Below are 14,375 nucleotides of genomic sequence, written 5' to 3' on the forward strand. Positions count from 1 at the left end.
CACACCACAGACAGACATACACACACCACAAAAACACCTCACACAAGACACACACAGACACACACACAGGGACACAGATGCACACACACACACACACACCCAAACACACACACAGAGATACACCTCACACACAAATTACGACACACATACAGACACACATAGACACATAACAGAGACACAGACACACAGACACATACCACACACACTCTGCAGATACACACGGACACTTAAGACATCATATTAAATCTTATTTTCTCTAAATTTCTGCAGACGATCAAACACGAGTTAAAAGTTGATGGTTTGATTCTTTATTAAACTGGTTCTGTTTTGGTTCCTTCTGGTTTTTAACGGTTCTTCTGTATTAAAACCTGTTTCTGTTTTTCTCCTCGCAGGCAGCTGGACTGTCTCCGTCAGCTGGTCGTTGTTCTGTGTGAACGCTCGCAGCTTCATGACTTAGTCCAGTTCTCCTACGTCAACCTGCACGATGAGGTAAAAACCGTCATGTGAAGAACAGCTTTATATTTACTTATATTTATTTTATTTGTAAACAGCTTTATATTTATATTTTTTTATATAATCCAGTTTTATATTCACCTCTTAATTATTTAAAGTGTAATAAAATCAACACAGTGATGAATATACTGAATATTATTAGTTTTCTATTCAATTCAACAATAAGTTAATTTATTAGTATTAATCTCTAATATTAGAAAAAAGTGTAATCATCATTAGCTGGACTCTGCTGTTTATTTTATATGTATTACTAGTACTTATTTATATTAAATACATTCAACCTATTGAGTCATTCCATTATTATATTATATTATTAACTGTAGTGTGTTTCAGTCTTTAGGAAAAGTGAGTTTAGAGAATTCAGTTTTATATTTTCTCTCGTTTTTTTTCAATTAGTAGTTTTTCCATTAGCAGCAGCTGTCACATGATCTGTTTAATTACATCAATTACATAATGTTAGATTATCAGCAATGCAAGCAGCTACTAAAATAGAGATAATAGGAGAGTGAAACGACTCATTATAGAGGTATTTTTCACCTAATTGTTACTCAACTCAACTTTATTTATAACGCACTTTAAAACAACCACAGCTGAAACAAGGTGCTGTACACAAATAAATAAAACAACACAGGAACATAAAACTATTAACAAGAAATAAATACTAAAATAATTGTTTATTGTTTTTAAAACTAAAACCAAACCATAAAACACTAAAACAGGAGCAAGAGTCTCATGCATGGTTGAAAGCCAAGGAATAAAAATGGGTTTTAAGACGAGTTTTAAAAATGGACAGTGAGGAGGCTCGTCTAATGTTTAAAGGAAGCTCGTTCCACAATTTAGGAGCGGCGACAGAAGTTACCGTCTCAGAGTGCGTCCACGTTCATGAAAAGCCTCAGATAAGAACACCAGAGTGTGAGGCTCCATTAAAGGGTTAATTACCTTTGATGTGTCTTTATCAGGTGGTGAATATCATCGAGTCTCGGGCCAGAGGTTTGGACCTGCTGGCTCACAACTACTACGAGCTGCTCTACGCTTTCCACATCAACAGACACAACTACAGGAAAGGTAATCTCACTCTATGTCTCCATAAAGTAGATTAAAACCAGCGTTGCTCTTTATTTAACCCTCCTGTTGTCCTCGAGTCAAGGAAGGAAGGGAGGAAGGAAGGAAAGAAGGGAGGAAGGGAGGGAGGGAGGGAGGGAGGAAGAAGGAAGGAATGGAGGGAGGAAGGAAGGAAAGGAGGGAGGAAGAAGGAACGAAGGAAAGGAGGGAGGAAGAAGGGAGGAAGGAAGGAAGGGAGGAAGAAGGAAGGAAGGAAGGAAGGGAGGGAGGGAGGGAGGAAGAAGGAAGGAAAGGAGGGAGGATGGAAGGGAGGAAGAAGGAAGGAAAGGAGGGAGGGAGGATGGAAGGGAGGAAGAAGGAAGGAAGGAAGGGAGGGAGGGAGGAAGGGAGGGAGGGAGGAAGGGAGGAAGGAAGGAAAGGAGGGAGGAAGGAAGGAAGGAAGGAAAGGAGGAAGGAAAGGAGGGAGGAAGAAGAAAGGAGGGAGGGAGGATGGAGGAAGGAAGGAAAGGAGGAAGGAAGGAAGGAAAGGAGGGAGGAAGAAGGAGGGAAAAAAGGAAGGGAGGGAGGGAGGAATAAGGAAGGAAGGAAGGGAGGAAGAAGGAGGGAAAGAAGGAAGGGAGGGAGGGAGGAATAAGGAAGGAAGGAAGGGAGGAAGAAGGAAGGAAAGAAGGAAGGGAGGGAGGAAGAAGGAAGGAAGGGAGGGAGGAAGGAAGGGAGGGAGGAAGAAGGAAGGAAAGGAGGGAGGAAGAAGGGAGGGAGGATGGAGGAAGGAAGGAAAGGAGGAAGGAAGGAAGGAAAGGAGGGAGGAAGAAGGAGGGAGGGAGGGAGGGAGGAAGGAAGGAAGGAAAGGAGGGAGGAAGGAAGGAAAGGAGGGAGGGAGGAAGGAAGGAAGGAAAGGAGGAAGAAGGAAGGAAAGGAGGGAGGGAGGAAGGAAGGAAAGGAGGAATAAGGAAGGAAGGAAAGGAGGGAGGAAGAAGGAAGGAAAGGAGGGAGGAAGAAGGGAGGGAGGATGGAAGGGAGGAAGAAGGAAGGAACGGAGGGAGGAAGGAAGGGAGGAAATAAGGAAGGAGAGAGGGAGGGAAAAGGAAAAGAGGAAAGAAGGAGAGAGGAAAGAAGGAAGGCAATGGCGAGGAAAGAGAGAGAAGGAGGGATGGAGGAACGAAGGAAGGAAGAGAGGGGGATGGAGGAAGGAAAGAAGGAGAGAAGGAGGGAGGGAGGAAGGACAGACGGAAGGAAGGAAGGGAGGAAAGAAGGAACAGTCAAAGCAGACGGGGTCAATTTGACCCGGGAGGACGACACGAAGGTTAAAGACCTGCATGACATCAGGAGGAATGCAACAAGTATATAAAGTTAAATCTGTCTAACTTATAAATATGTTAAATACACTTCCTGTGTGTGTTTGTGTAGCGGCGACGGTGATGTTTGAGTTCGGGATGCGTCTCGGTCGAGAGGTTCGGACTCTGCTCGGCCTCCAGAAGCAGGTGAACTGTTACCTGGCCTCCCTCAACTGTCTCCGTCTCATCAGACCAGAATACGCCTGGATCGTCCAGCCAACCTCAGGAGCTGTGGTACGCACACACACACACACACACACACACACACACACACACACACACACACACACACACACACACACACACACACACACACAGAGAAACACACAGAGACACACACACACACACACACACACACACACACACACACAGAGACACACACACATTTATATATTTATACACACACACATACACATACACATACACACACACACACACACACACACACACACACACATAGAGAAACAGACAAACGCCCACCAAAATACACACAGACAAACACACACACCAGATACACTCACCACAGACAAACACACACACACACACACACACACACACACACACACACAGAGAAACATAGACACACATGGACACACACACACACACCACAGACACACACACAGAGAAACATGGACACACACACACATCACAGATACATACACACACACACACACAGAAACATACACACATGGACACACACACACATCACAAATATACACACACACAGAGAAACATGGACACACACACACACACAGAGAGAAACATAGACACACATGGACACACACACACACATAGACACACACACACACACTCAGGACCTTTAAGTACAATTGAACTTTATTCTAAGTCTGGTTAAGGCTGGATGATGATGGACCAAACCTAATATCATGATATTTTTGACCAAATACTTGACGTGACTTTTCGTTTTGGTGCTTTCTTAAAATATTTACACATTGAGACTTTTTGATAAATAATCATCAGTAATATTATATATAATGAATAAGTGGATAAAAAAAAATAAAATAACAGCTTAAACAGTCTGATAAGTTCAGGAAGTTACATCACGTTACTGTAACTCAGCCTTTAAAATCAGGAAAATAAACACTTATGACATTGATATTACGATATCCAAATATCTATTCTCATATCATGATATCGATATAATATCAATATATTGCCCAGCTCTAAGTCTGATCATGTTTCTTGTGTTTTTGCTGCAGTACGAGCGTCCAGGAGTGTCTCCAAAGAGGAACGCTGAAGGAGATTTTGCTACTGAGCCAGGTGAGATCAGCAATCTTTATCGAAACTTTATCAGCAGCCGTCACTGCCGAGATGATACATATACATGCAAATGCACCAGCGCTTCAAGTAAATACATATAAATAAATAAATACCTAAGATACCACACATTACACATGTAAAAAGCATCAGCACTTTACCTTTTAAAAGCTGCTGTTTTTAGAAAGGTGTTAAATGTGTCTTTTGCTCGCATGTATGCTGAGTGTGTTTTATGGAAGTGACAATAAAACTGATTCTGATTCAGTTAATTGACATTGACAGTAATTATCAGGCAGGATGGAGACTTATTTCATCAGTGTGCTTCTTTTAATAAAGTTGTGAAGTGTCATTAAACCCATCGAGCAACTGTCCTCAGTCTCAATAGATCTTATGATTATTTAAATGTTAATTAAACTAAAACAATCCACAGTCAGCAGTTCTCCTGTTGTGGAGAGAGAGCTCCCTCTAGTGGGCGAGGATGTAATTGCACAGATTATCATACTATATATTATACAGCTTTAAAAAAAAAACTTTAAATACATAAAACATCTACAGCTGCAGGAATCAGTCTATTAATGAATCAATCAGCAGGAAAGATACTTAACCCTCCTGGAAGGGAAGGAGGGAAGGGAGGAAGGAAAGGGGGGAGGAAGAAAGCGAGGGAGGAAGGAAGGGAGGAAGGAAAGGAGGGAGGGAAAGGAAGGAAGGAAGGATGGAGCAAAGAAGGAAGGAAGGAAGGCAGGAGGGAGAAAAGAGGAAGGGAGGAAGGAAGAAAAGGATGACAGAGGAAAGAAGGAAGGGACGAAGGTAGGGAGGACGAAAGAAAGAGAGAGGGAGGAAGGAGGGAAGGAAAAGAGGGAGGGAGGAAGGAAGGGAGGAAAGGAAAGAAGGAAGGGGGGAAGGAAGGGAAGGAAAGGAAGGAGGGAAGGAAGGAAGGAAGGACACAGGAAAGAAGGAAGGAAGGAAGGCAGGAGGGAGAAAAGAAAAGAGGAAGGGAGGGAGGAAGGAAGAAAAGAAGGACAGAGGAAAGAAGGAAGGGACGAAGTTAGGGAGGAGGAAAGAAAGAGAGAAGGAAGGAGGAAGGAAGAAAGGAGTGAGGGAGGAAGGAAGGACAGAATGAATGAAGAAAGGGGGAAGGAGGAAGGAAAGAAGGAAGGGAGGAAAGAGAGAGGAAGGAAAGAAAGAGAGAAGGCGGGAGAGAGAGGGAGGAAAGACAGAAGGAATGAAGAAAGGGGGATGGAGGAATGAAAGAAGGAAGGGAGGAAGGAGAGAAGGAGGGAGGGAGGGAGGAAGGACAGACGGAAGGAAGGAAAGAGAGAAGGAAGGGAGGGAGGGAGGGAAGAAGGAACAGTCAAAACAGACGGGGTCAATTTGACCCGGGAGGACGACACAAAGGTTAAAGCTTTTTTCAAGGGTTGAGTTTATTTGTACGTTTGCTTTACAGAATATTAAACAAAAATAAAGACACATTTAAAACTAGAAACAATATAATATAAAAATTATCTCTAAGATCTTTAAACCAGGCCTGAAAGCAGCTGCCGTGTTTAACTCTGTTCGGTTTCCTCCTGCAGTGAAGCGTCAGGTCGACATCCTGGAGCTCAAAGACCTGGAGAAGGAGTACATGTTGGCCCGCAGCCGCCTCACGCTGGCTCAGCACCATCCTCCATCTGCTGCCATCGCTGGTACACACACGCCTCCTTTAACTGCAGTAACACCTCCTCCTTTAGCTTTTAATAACACCTCCTCCTTTAGCTTTAACACACACCTCCTTTAGCTTTAATAACACCTCCTCCTTTAGCTTTAATAACACCTCCTCCTTTACCTTTAACACACACCTCCTTTAGCTTTAACACACACCTCCTTTACCTTTAACACACGCCTCCTTTAGCTTTAATAACACACCTCCTTTAGCTTTAATAACACCTCCTCCTTTAGCTTTAACACACACCTCCTTTAGCTTTAATAACACCTCCTCCTTTAGCTTTAATAACACACCTCCTTTAGCTTTAATAACACCTCCTTTAGCTTTAATAACACCTCCTCCTTTACCTTTAACACACGCCTCCTTTATCTTTAATAACACCTCCTCCTTTAGCTTTAATAACACCTCCTCCTTTAACTTTAACACACGCCTCCTTTAGCTTTAATAACACCTCCTTTAGCTTTAATAACACTTCCTTTAGCTTTAATAACACCTCCTTTAACTTTAATAACACCGCCTCCTTTAGCTTTAATAACACCTCCTCCTTTAACTTTAACACACACCTCCTTTACCTTTAATAACACCTCCTCCTTTACCTTTAATAACACCTCCTCCTTTAGCTTTAATAACACCTCCTTTACCTTTAATAACACCTCCTTTAACCGTAGTAACACACACCTCCTTTAGCTTTAATAACACCTCCTTTACCTTTAATAACACCTCCTTTAACCGTAGTAACACACACCTCCTTTAGCTTTAATAACACCTCCTCCTTTAACTTTAACACACGCCTCCTTTAGCTTTAATAACACCTCCTTTAGCTTTAATAACACCTCCTTTAGCTTTAACACACGCCTCCTTTAGCTTTAATAACACCTCCTTTAGCTTTAACACACACCTCCTTTAGCTTTAATAACACTTCCTTTAGCTTTAACACACACCTCCTTTAGCTTTAACACACACCTCCTTTAACTTTAACACACGCCTCCTTTAGCTTTAACACACACCTCCTTTAGCTTTAATAACACCTCCTTTAGCTTTAATAACACCTCCTCCTTTAGCTTTAATAACACCTCCTTTAGCTTTAATAACACCTCCTTTAGCTTTAATAACACCACCTCCTTTAGCTTTAACACACGCCTCCTTTAGCTTTAACACACACGCCTCCTTTAGCTTTAACACACACCTCCTCCTTTAGCTTTAATAATAACACCTCCTTTAGCTTTAACACACACCTCCTTTAGCTTTAACACACACCTCCTTTAGCTTTAATAACACCTCCTTTAGCTTTAATAACACCTCCTTTAGCTTTAACACACACCTCCTTTAGCTTTAACACACACCTCCTTTAGCTTTAACACACACCTCCTTTAGCTTTAATAACACCTCCTTTAGCTTTAATAACACCTCCTTTAGCTTTAACACACACCTCCTTTAGCTTTAATAACACCTCCTCCTTTAGCTTTAACACACACCTCCTTTAGCTTTAATAACACCTCCTCCTTTAGCTTTAATAACACCTCCTCCTTTAGCTTTAACACACACCTCCTTTAGCTTTAACACACGCCTCCTTTAGCTTTAATAACACCTCCTCCTTTACCTTTAACACACTCCTCCTTTAGCTTTGATAAAACCACCTTCTTCACCTTTACCCTCTTTATCCCCTTTTCTTTACCCTCAGTAACATCTCATCATTTTATAATCAACTCTCCTCCTTTACCTTTAATAACTTTTACTTTCAACACCTCATTTACCTTCACTAACGCTACCTACTTCTACTTCAACACCTCTTTTATCTTAAATATCACCTCCTTTTAAATTAAACAAGCCTTCTGTACCTTCAACACCTCCTTTACCTTCAACACTACCTCCATTACCCTCAATAACACCTCCTCTTTTACCTTTAACAACTCTTTTACTTTCAATAACATCTTTCACCTTCAACTCTCCTCCTTTACCTTCAATATAATCTTCTCCTTTACCTTTAATAAGTCTTTTCCTTTCAACATCTCCTTTACTTTCAACACCGCCTCCTCCTTTACTTTCACCAACACCTCTTTCACCTTCGATAACTCCTCCTACTTCAACTTCAACACCCCCTTTTTCCTATCTTTAATAACACCCTTACTTTCCACACCTCCTTTACCTCGAACACCTCCTTTACCTTCAGTACCACTTTACCCTGTTAGCCGTAGCCGCTAACCCTCATGCTAACGGTCTATTTCCGTCCCTGCAGGCAGCGCCTCCGTGGTGGAGATGGTGGCCTTACTGGTCCAAACTGGACTGTTTGACTGCGCTCTGTCTCTCTGTCAGAGCTTCAAACTGTCGCTCACGTCCGTCTACGAGGGTTTGGCCTTCAAGTAAGTCGCTAATTACCGAAGTGTGAGACGTTTAAGGTTGTAAATGTTATGGTGAGGTATATTAACCTTCATGTCGTCCTCCCGGGTCAAATTGACCCCCTGTCTGTTTTGACTGTTCCTTCTTTCCTCCCTTCCTTCCTTCCTTCCTTCTGCCTGTCCTTCCTCCCTCCCTCCTTCTCTCTTTCTTTCCTCCCTTCCTCTCTCTTTCCTCCCTTCCTTCTTTCCTTCCTCCATCCCCCTTTCTTCCTTCCTTCCTCCCTCCCTCCTTCTCTCTTTCTTTCCTCCCCCCTACCTTCCTCCCTTCCTCTTTTCCTTCCTCCCTCCCTCCCTCCTTCCTTCCTTCCTTCTTTCCTCAGTCCTTCATTCCTTCCTTCTTTGCTTTCCTCCGTTCCTTCCTTCATTCCTTCCTTTCCTTCCTCCCTCCTGTCCTTCCTGTCCTTCCTTCTTTCCTTTCCTCCCTTCCTTCTTCCTTCCTTCCTCCCTTCCTTCCTTCCTTCCTTCCTTCTGTCTGTCCTTCCTCCCTCCCTCCTTCTCTCTTTCTTTCCTCCCTTCCTCTCTCTTTCCTCCCTTCCTTCTTTCCTTCCTCCATCCCCCTTTCTTCCTTCCTTCCTCCCTCCCTCCTTCTCTCTTTCTTTCCTCCCCCCTACCTTCCTCCCTTCCTCTTTTCCTTCCTCCCTCCCTCCTTCCTTCCTTCCTTCTTTCCTCAGTCCTTCATTCCTTCCTTCTTTGCTTTCTTCCGTTCCTTCCTTCATTCCTTCCTTTCCTTCCTCCCTCCTGTCCTTCCTGTCCTTCCTTCTTTCCTTTCCTCCCTTCCTTCTTCCTTCCTTCCTCCCTTCCTTCCTTCCTTCCTTCCTTCCTTCCTTCTGTCTGTCCTTCCTCCCTCCCTCCTTCTCTCTCTCTTTCCTCCCTTCCTTCTTTCCTTCCTCCATCCCCCTTTCTTCCTTCCTCCCTCCCTCCTTCTCTCTTTCTTCCCTCCCCCCTACCTTCCTCCCTTCCTCTTTTCCTTCTTCCCTCCCTCCCTCCTTCCTTCCTTCTTTCCTTCTTTCCTCAGTCCTTCATTCCTTACTTCTTTGCTTTCCTCCGTTCCTTCCTTCATTCCTTCCTTTCCTTCCTCCCTCCTGTCCTTCCTGTCCTTCCTTCTTTCCTTTCCTCCCTTCCTTCTTCCTTCTTTCCTCCTTTCCTTCCTTCTTCCTTCCTTCCTTCATTCCTTCCTTTCCTTCGTCCCTCCTGTCCTTCCTGTCCTTCCTTCTTTCCTTTCCTCCCTTCCTTCTTCCTTCCTTCCTCCTTTCCTTCCTCCTTCCTTCCTTCCTTCCTTGACTCGAGGACAACAGGAGGGTTAATGTAGTTTTATGGGTACGATATCCTATCATCTAACTGTCGTCTGTTGTTTCAGGTGCATTAAGCTTCAGTACGGAGGGGAGGAGTCTCAGAATGAAGCTTGGAGCTGGTTGGCTGCTAATCAGCTGTCGTCTGTCGTCAACACCAAAGAGTCCAGGTTAGATTCTCGTGATTTACTGGTTTTAGATTAATTGGACTCGTTATCTTGATAGCAGATAAGAATTTAGATGCTTGTGCCTAATAAGTAAACACATTCTTTAAAAATGACTTTTAGATATTGAACAAAAGTTAAATATAAAATCATAATCAGATCATAATTTTACTCAGATTTGCTCCATTAAACTAACCTGATAGTAGGACTGTGTAGAACGTTTCATATTTTGCTCTTTTATATCGTCTAATCACACTCTTAATGGCAGTATTTTCATCATTTAGAGTCTGTCCATCTTTCCTGTGGATCACATTGTTAAATTACTGAGTTAAGCTCCAGCGCTGTCTGTCTCGGCTGCACACACGGAGGACTCAGCTCCGCCCACGCTGAGACAGAGGAGAGAGGACAAGAGGAGCAGATAACGTTAGCCTCTGCTGCTGTTAGCTGTCTATTTCTGTATTAAAGAGCAGTATGGTTTACAGCAGGTGGAGCTAAGCCCTCAGTGTGTGCTACATTGTTATGTTACTGTAAGTGCAATAAAATCTACCAGAGGAAAAAACCAAGAAGAGTAATTTAATGGACAGACAACAGGTGAAATATTTATTCAATTAAAATGACCTATATCAGGATATGAGATTTTGGTCATATCGCCCAATCCTACCAGACAGGTGAAGATTAAACAGAGAGTTTGTCTTTGAGAGTCTCTGCTGTGTCACAACTTAATGTGTTCATGGTTAAAATAATTTGAATGAGGCAGAAGATCAATAAAAACACACAGATCAATAACAGTGATGAACCGTCCATGTTTAATCATCACAGACACAATTCTGAACATGAGTCTTCTTCTTCTTCTTCTTCTTCTTCTTCTTCTTCTTCTTCTTCTTCTTCTTCTTCTTCTTCTTCTTCTTCTTCTTCTTCTTCTTCTTCTTCTTCTTCTTCTTCTTCTTCTTCTTCTTCTTCTTCTTCTTCTTCTTCTTCTTCTTCTTCTTCTTCTTCTTCTTCTTCTTCTTCTTCTTCTTCTTCTTCTTCTTCTTCTTCTTCTTCTTCTTCTTCTTCTTCTTCTTCTTCTTCTTCTTCTTCTTCTTCTGTCCAGTGCGACAGACGAGGCGTGGCGTCTGCTGGCCTCCTACCTGGACAGGTATCCCTCCACCAACGGACAGCACCACCGCTGCGTCATCACCAAGCTGATGTCACACGGCGTCCCGCTGCCTGATTGGCTGATCACGTCTTACAAGGTGAGAGTTCGGCCAATAGGGTTCGATCGGGAGCAGAGGGGCAGGTTAACTGATTTATAACGTGTTGATTGATAAAATATTGATGTTTTAAATTGTTTTTAACATCACAGCAGTTTGTTTTTATTCAGATTATATGTTGTTTAAAAAAGAGAGAAACTGGCGCTAATGTTAAAGTGTATTTAAATCATTTTACAGAGAAATAAATAAATAAAGGGAGAATTTAAAGAATGAAAGTGAATCTAGTTTCTAGTCCATTAAAATATAAACACTTTATATAATACCTGTATAGATTGTTCTTCCCCTCTGAAGCATTAGTCAGTGTCTGGTTTATTTATTATTATTATTATTTAATGTATGAATGTAACAGGGAGTGGATGCGGCCGCTCTGCTGCGTCTCTACCTGAACTACGACCTGCTGGATGCAGCAGCTGAGCTGGTGATGGAGTACGTTGACGCTCTGCTGGGGAAAGGACACCAGTACTTTGGGATCGAGGTAAAAGATTCAATATACTGTGAATTACTTTTATCTGTAGTTTAAAAAAAAGTCTTAATTTAGGTTAAAAGGTTTTAGACGATGTTAAAAAGTGTTAAATTTCCAGTTTCCAGACGTTTCACATCTATGAACTATATAATCCTTTATAGTCTTTTTATTCTATTTATTTATGTTTGTTTTGATTATTTAAAATTCGGCTCTACTTAATGGTAATTTTATTATTATTATCATCCTTCTATAAGTTTTATCTTATTAGATTTTATTCATTTGTTTCTTTTGTCTTCGTAATCTCTTTTGTTTAGTTTAGCTTTTATTAAACTTTCCCTTTAATTTCATTTGTTTTGTCTTTTTAATTATTTTATTTTAACTTAACTTTTAATAAACTTTTTCTCTTATTCTTTTATTTTACTTTATTTAAAATGTTTATTCTATTTTTGTTATATTTGTTTTTATGTCCTACTTTATCATCTTCTGTCTTTTAATCTTTTTTTTAAACCTAGTTTTTAGTTTAGCTTTTTTATTTCATTTTACTTTTGTCTTTTTAATCTATTTTAACCTATTTTTTTTACTGTAACTTTTAAAACATGTTTTCTTATTTTCATCTATTTTTCTGATTTATTTTACTTTATTTAATTTATTTATTTGTTACATTTATATTTCATTTCCTATTGCGTGCATTTGTCTATATTTTTAGTTTTTTGCTTCATCATTTTTATTCCTTCTCTTCTCCTTATTCGTCCTTGGTCACCATTTTTATTCCTCCTTATTATCAGCTTGTCAACTGTGAAGCTCTTTAAACTACATTAACCTGAATGAAAGCTGCTGTATAAATAAATTAGATTAGATTTTAAACTGGTGTGACAGCAGACAGGAAGTAGTTTAATCCTGTATTTTAACCATGTGTGTATTTCTGTGTGTGTTTCTATCAGCGGCCTCTCTCTGCGACGTCAGCGTTGGTCTGGCTGCCGTACACGTCCATCGACCAGCTGCTGCAGGCGCTGAACGAGACGCAGACCAACACAGGCGTGAGTCATCATCCACACGTCCATCAATAAAGTCCAGAATCAATTAATCAATATATTTTTAGTCATTAGAAGAAAGCGACATGACGTACTTCTATATTTAATAAAGCCCAGTTACACTTTAACTGACTCCGCTCATTAAAAAAAGCCTCGTACATTTCACCTGGTTGATGAGTCAGTGTGCTGATTTATTGATCAGGCTGATATCAACTAATCACAGATCAATCAGTATCAGTGTTTCAGTCAGCTGACCAAAAACAGTGAATATTAAGTCTTATTTTTACTCTTTAAAATGTTCCAAACTGTTTTTAACTTGCTGATAAAAAAAGTCAGTGAAGAAGCTACTTCCTGTGTGGCTGCTTCACAATAAAAGCCAGTGCTGGTTTATCTACTTTAAGTATTTTATTGTGAAGCTGAAACAGGGGAATGATGGATTAGAGAAAAATTGGGATTTAAAAAACAGAAGTGAAGAAGCTACTTCCTGTGGCTGCTTCACAATAAAAGCCAGTGTTGGCATGTTCAGATGAGGTATTTTATTGTGAAGCCGAAGCAGGAAATGATGGATTAGAGAAGTATTAAGTAGGTAATTAAGTTGTATCATATTGTTCATGATGATTTTATACCAGTAAATTTATATTTTAAAGGGTTTAAAAAGCGTTCAGACGTCTGCTGTAACTTCCTGTTTTACACTTTTATTAACCATCCTGTTGTCCTCGAGTCAAGGAAGGAAGGGAGGAAAGAAAGAAGGAAGGAAGGAAAGGAGGGAGGAAGAAGAAAGGAAGGGAGGAAGGAAGAAGGAAGGAAGGAAAGGAGGGAGGAAGAAGGAAGAAAAGGAGGGAGGAAGGAAGGAAGGAAGGATGCAAGGGAGGAAGAAGGAAGGAAAGGAGGAAATAAGGAAGGAGAAAGGAAAAGAGGAAGGGAGGAAAGAAGGACAGAGGAAAGAAGGACAGAGGAAAGAAGGAAGGTAATAGCGAAGAAAGAAAGACAGAAGGAGGGAGGGAGGAAGGAAGGAAGAGAGGGGGATGGAGGAAGGGAAGAAGGAGAGAAGGAGGGAGGGAGGAAGGACAGACGGAAGGAAGGGAGGAAAGAAAGAGAAGGAGGAAAGAAGGAAGGAAGAGAGGGGGATGGAGGAAGGAAAGAAGGAGAGAAGGAGGGAGGAAGGAAAGAAAGAGAGAAGGATGAAAGAAGGAACAGTCAAAGCAGACGGGGTCAATTTGACCCGGGAGGACGACACAAAGACACAAAGGTTAATTAAAATTTTCTCTTTTCAGATTTACAACAAAGTTCGAGACAAACTGGACGATTATCACAAACTTGTGGATCAGACGAGCCGACGAAGACTTCAGACTCGTTAATAAGAAGAAGAAGAAAAAAAGAAACTGGACGTCCGGAGATCCACTTTTTTATTTTAAATGGAAGTTTTTGTCGTCAGGTGTAAAATCAATAAAGTGACTCATTATTAATGTAAATATTCAGCGATGTGCACGTGGTTAAAATATTAAAGAAAAAGGTGGATTTGTTTAGTTTTTATAAACATATTGTAATAAATCCTTTTTTGTACGGTTTTTCCAGCAAATTTGTTGTAAATTGTGATGAAATTAAACGTTTTTCCTTCATTTCTTTTGAGTCTGTCGTCACTTTAAAACATTTACTGAAACAATGTTTAATATTCACTGATTTCTACATGAGGAAGAAAATAACTGATATCTCAATTGTTTAATTATTGTTCTTAATTTAGTCATTTTATATAATTGATTTAATAATTAGGCCCTTCATTATTATCATTATTCCTGATTTAATCATTTGTGTTCTTTATTTGGTAATTTGGGCTCCTGATTTTAATTATTTTTGGTCTTAATTCAACCATTTGTATTTTTAATTTAATAA

The 14,375-nt window shown here is 40.7% G+C and overlaps 1 protein-coding gene across 1 annotated transcript in view; it reads left to right on the top strand.

Annotated features, from left to right (window-relative positions):
• Positions 1 to 14,104, top strand: part of LOC133981885 (nuclear pore complex protein Nup160-like) — a 20,172-nt gene extending 6,068 nt beyond the window's left edge. The window contains 11 exon segments of the mRNA XM_062420752.1: positions 393 to 489; positions 1,473 to 1,578; positions 2,983 to 3,143; positions 4,130 to 4,190; positions 5,759 to 5,869; positions 8,126 to 8,249; positions 9,643 to 9,744; positions 10,832 to 10,973; positions 11,341 to 11,466; positions 12,396 to 12,491; positions 13,760 to 14,104. Of these exon segments, the coding sequence (XP_062276736.1) occupies positions 393 to 489; positions 1,473 to 1,578; positions 2,983 to 3,143; positions 4,130 to 4,190; positions 5,759 to 5,869; positions 8,126 to 8,249; positions 9,643 to 9,744; positions 10,832 to 10,973; positions 11,341 to 11,466; positions 12,396 to 12,491; positions 13,760 to 13,843 (1,210 nt within the window). The 3' untranslated portion in view covers positions 13,844 to 14,104.
• The last annotated feature ends 271 nt before the right edge of the window (positions 14,105 to 14,375 follow it).

This window comes from Scomber scombrus, chromosome 6 (assembly GCF_963691925.1).
Source record: "Scomber scombrus chromosome 6, fScoSco1.1, whole genome shotgun sequence".
NCBI classification, from domain to species: Eukaryota; Metazoa; Chordata; class Actinopteri; order Scombriformes; family Scombridae; genus Scomber; species Scomber scombrus.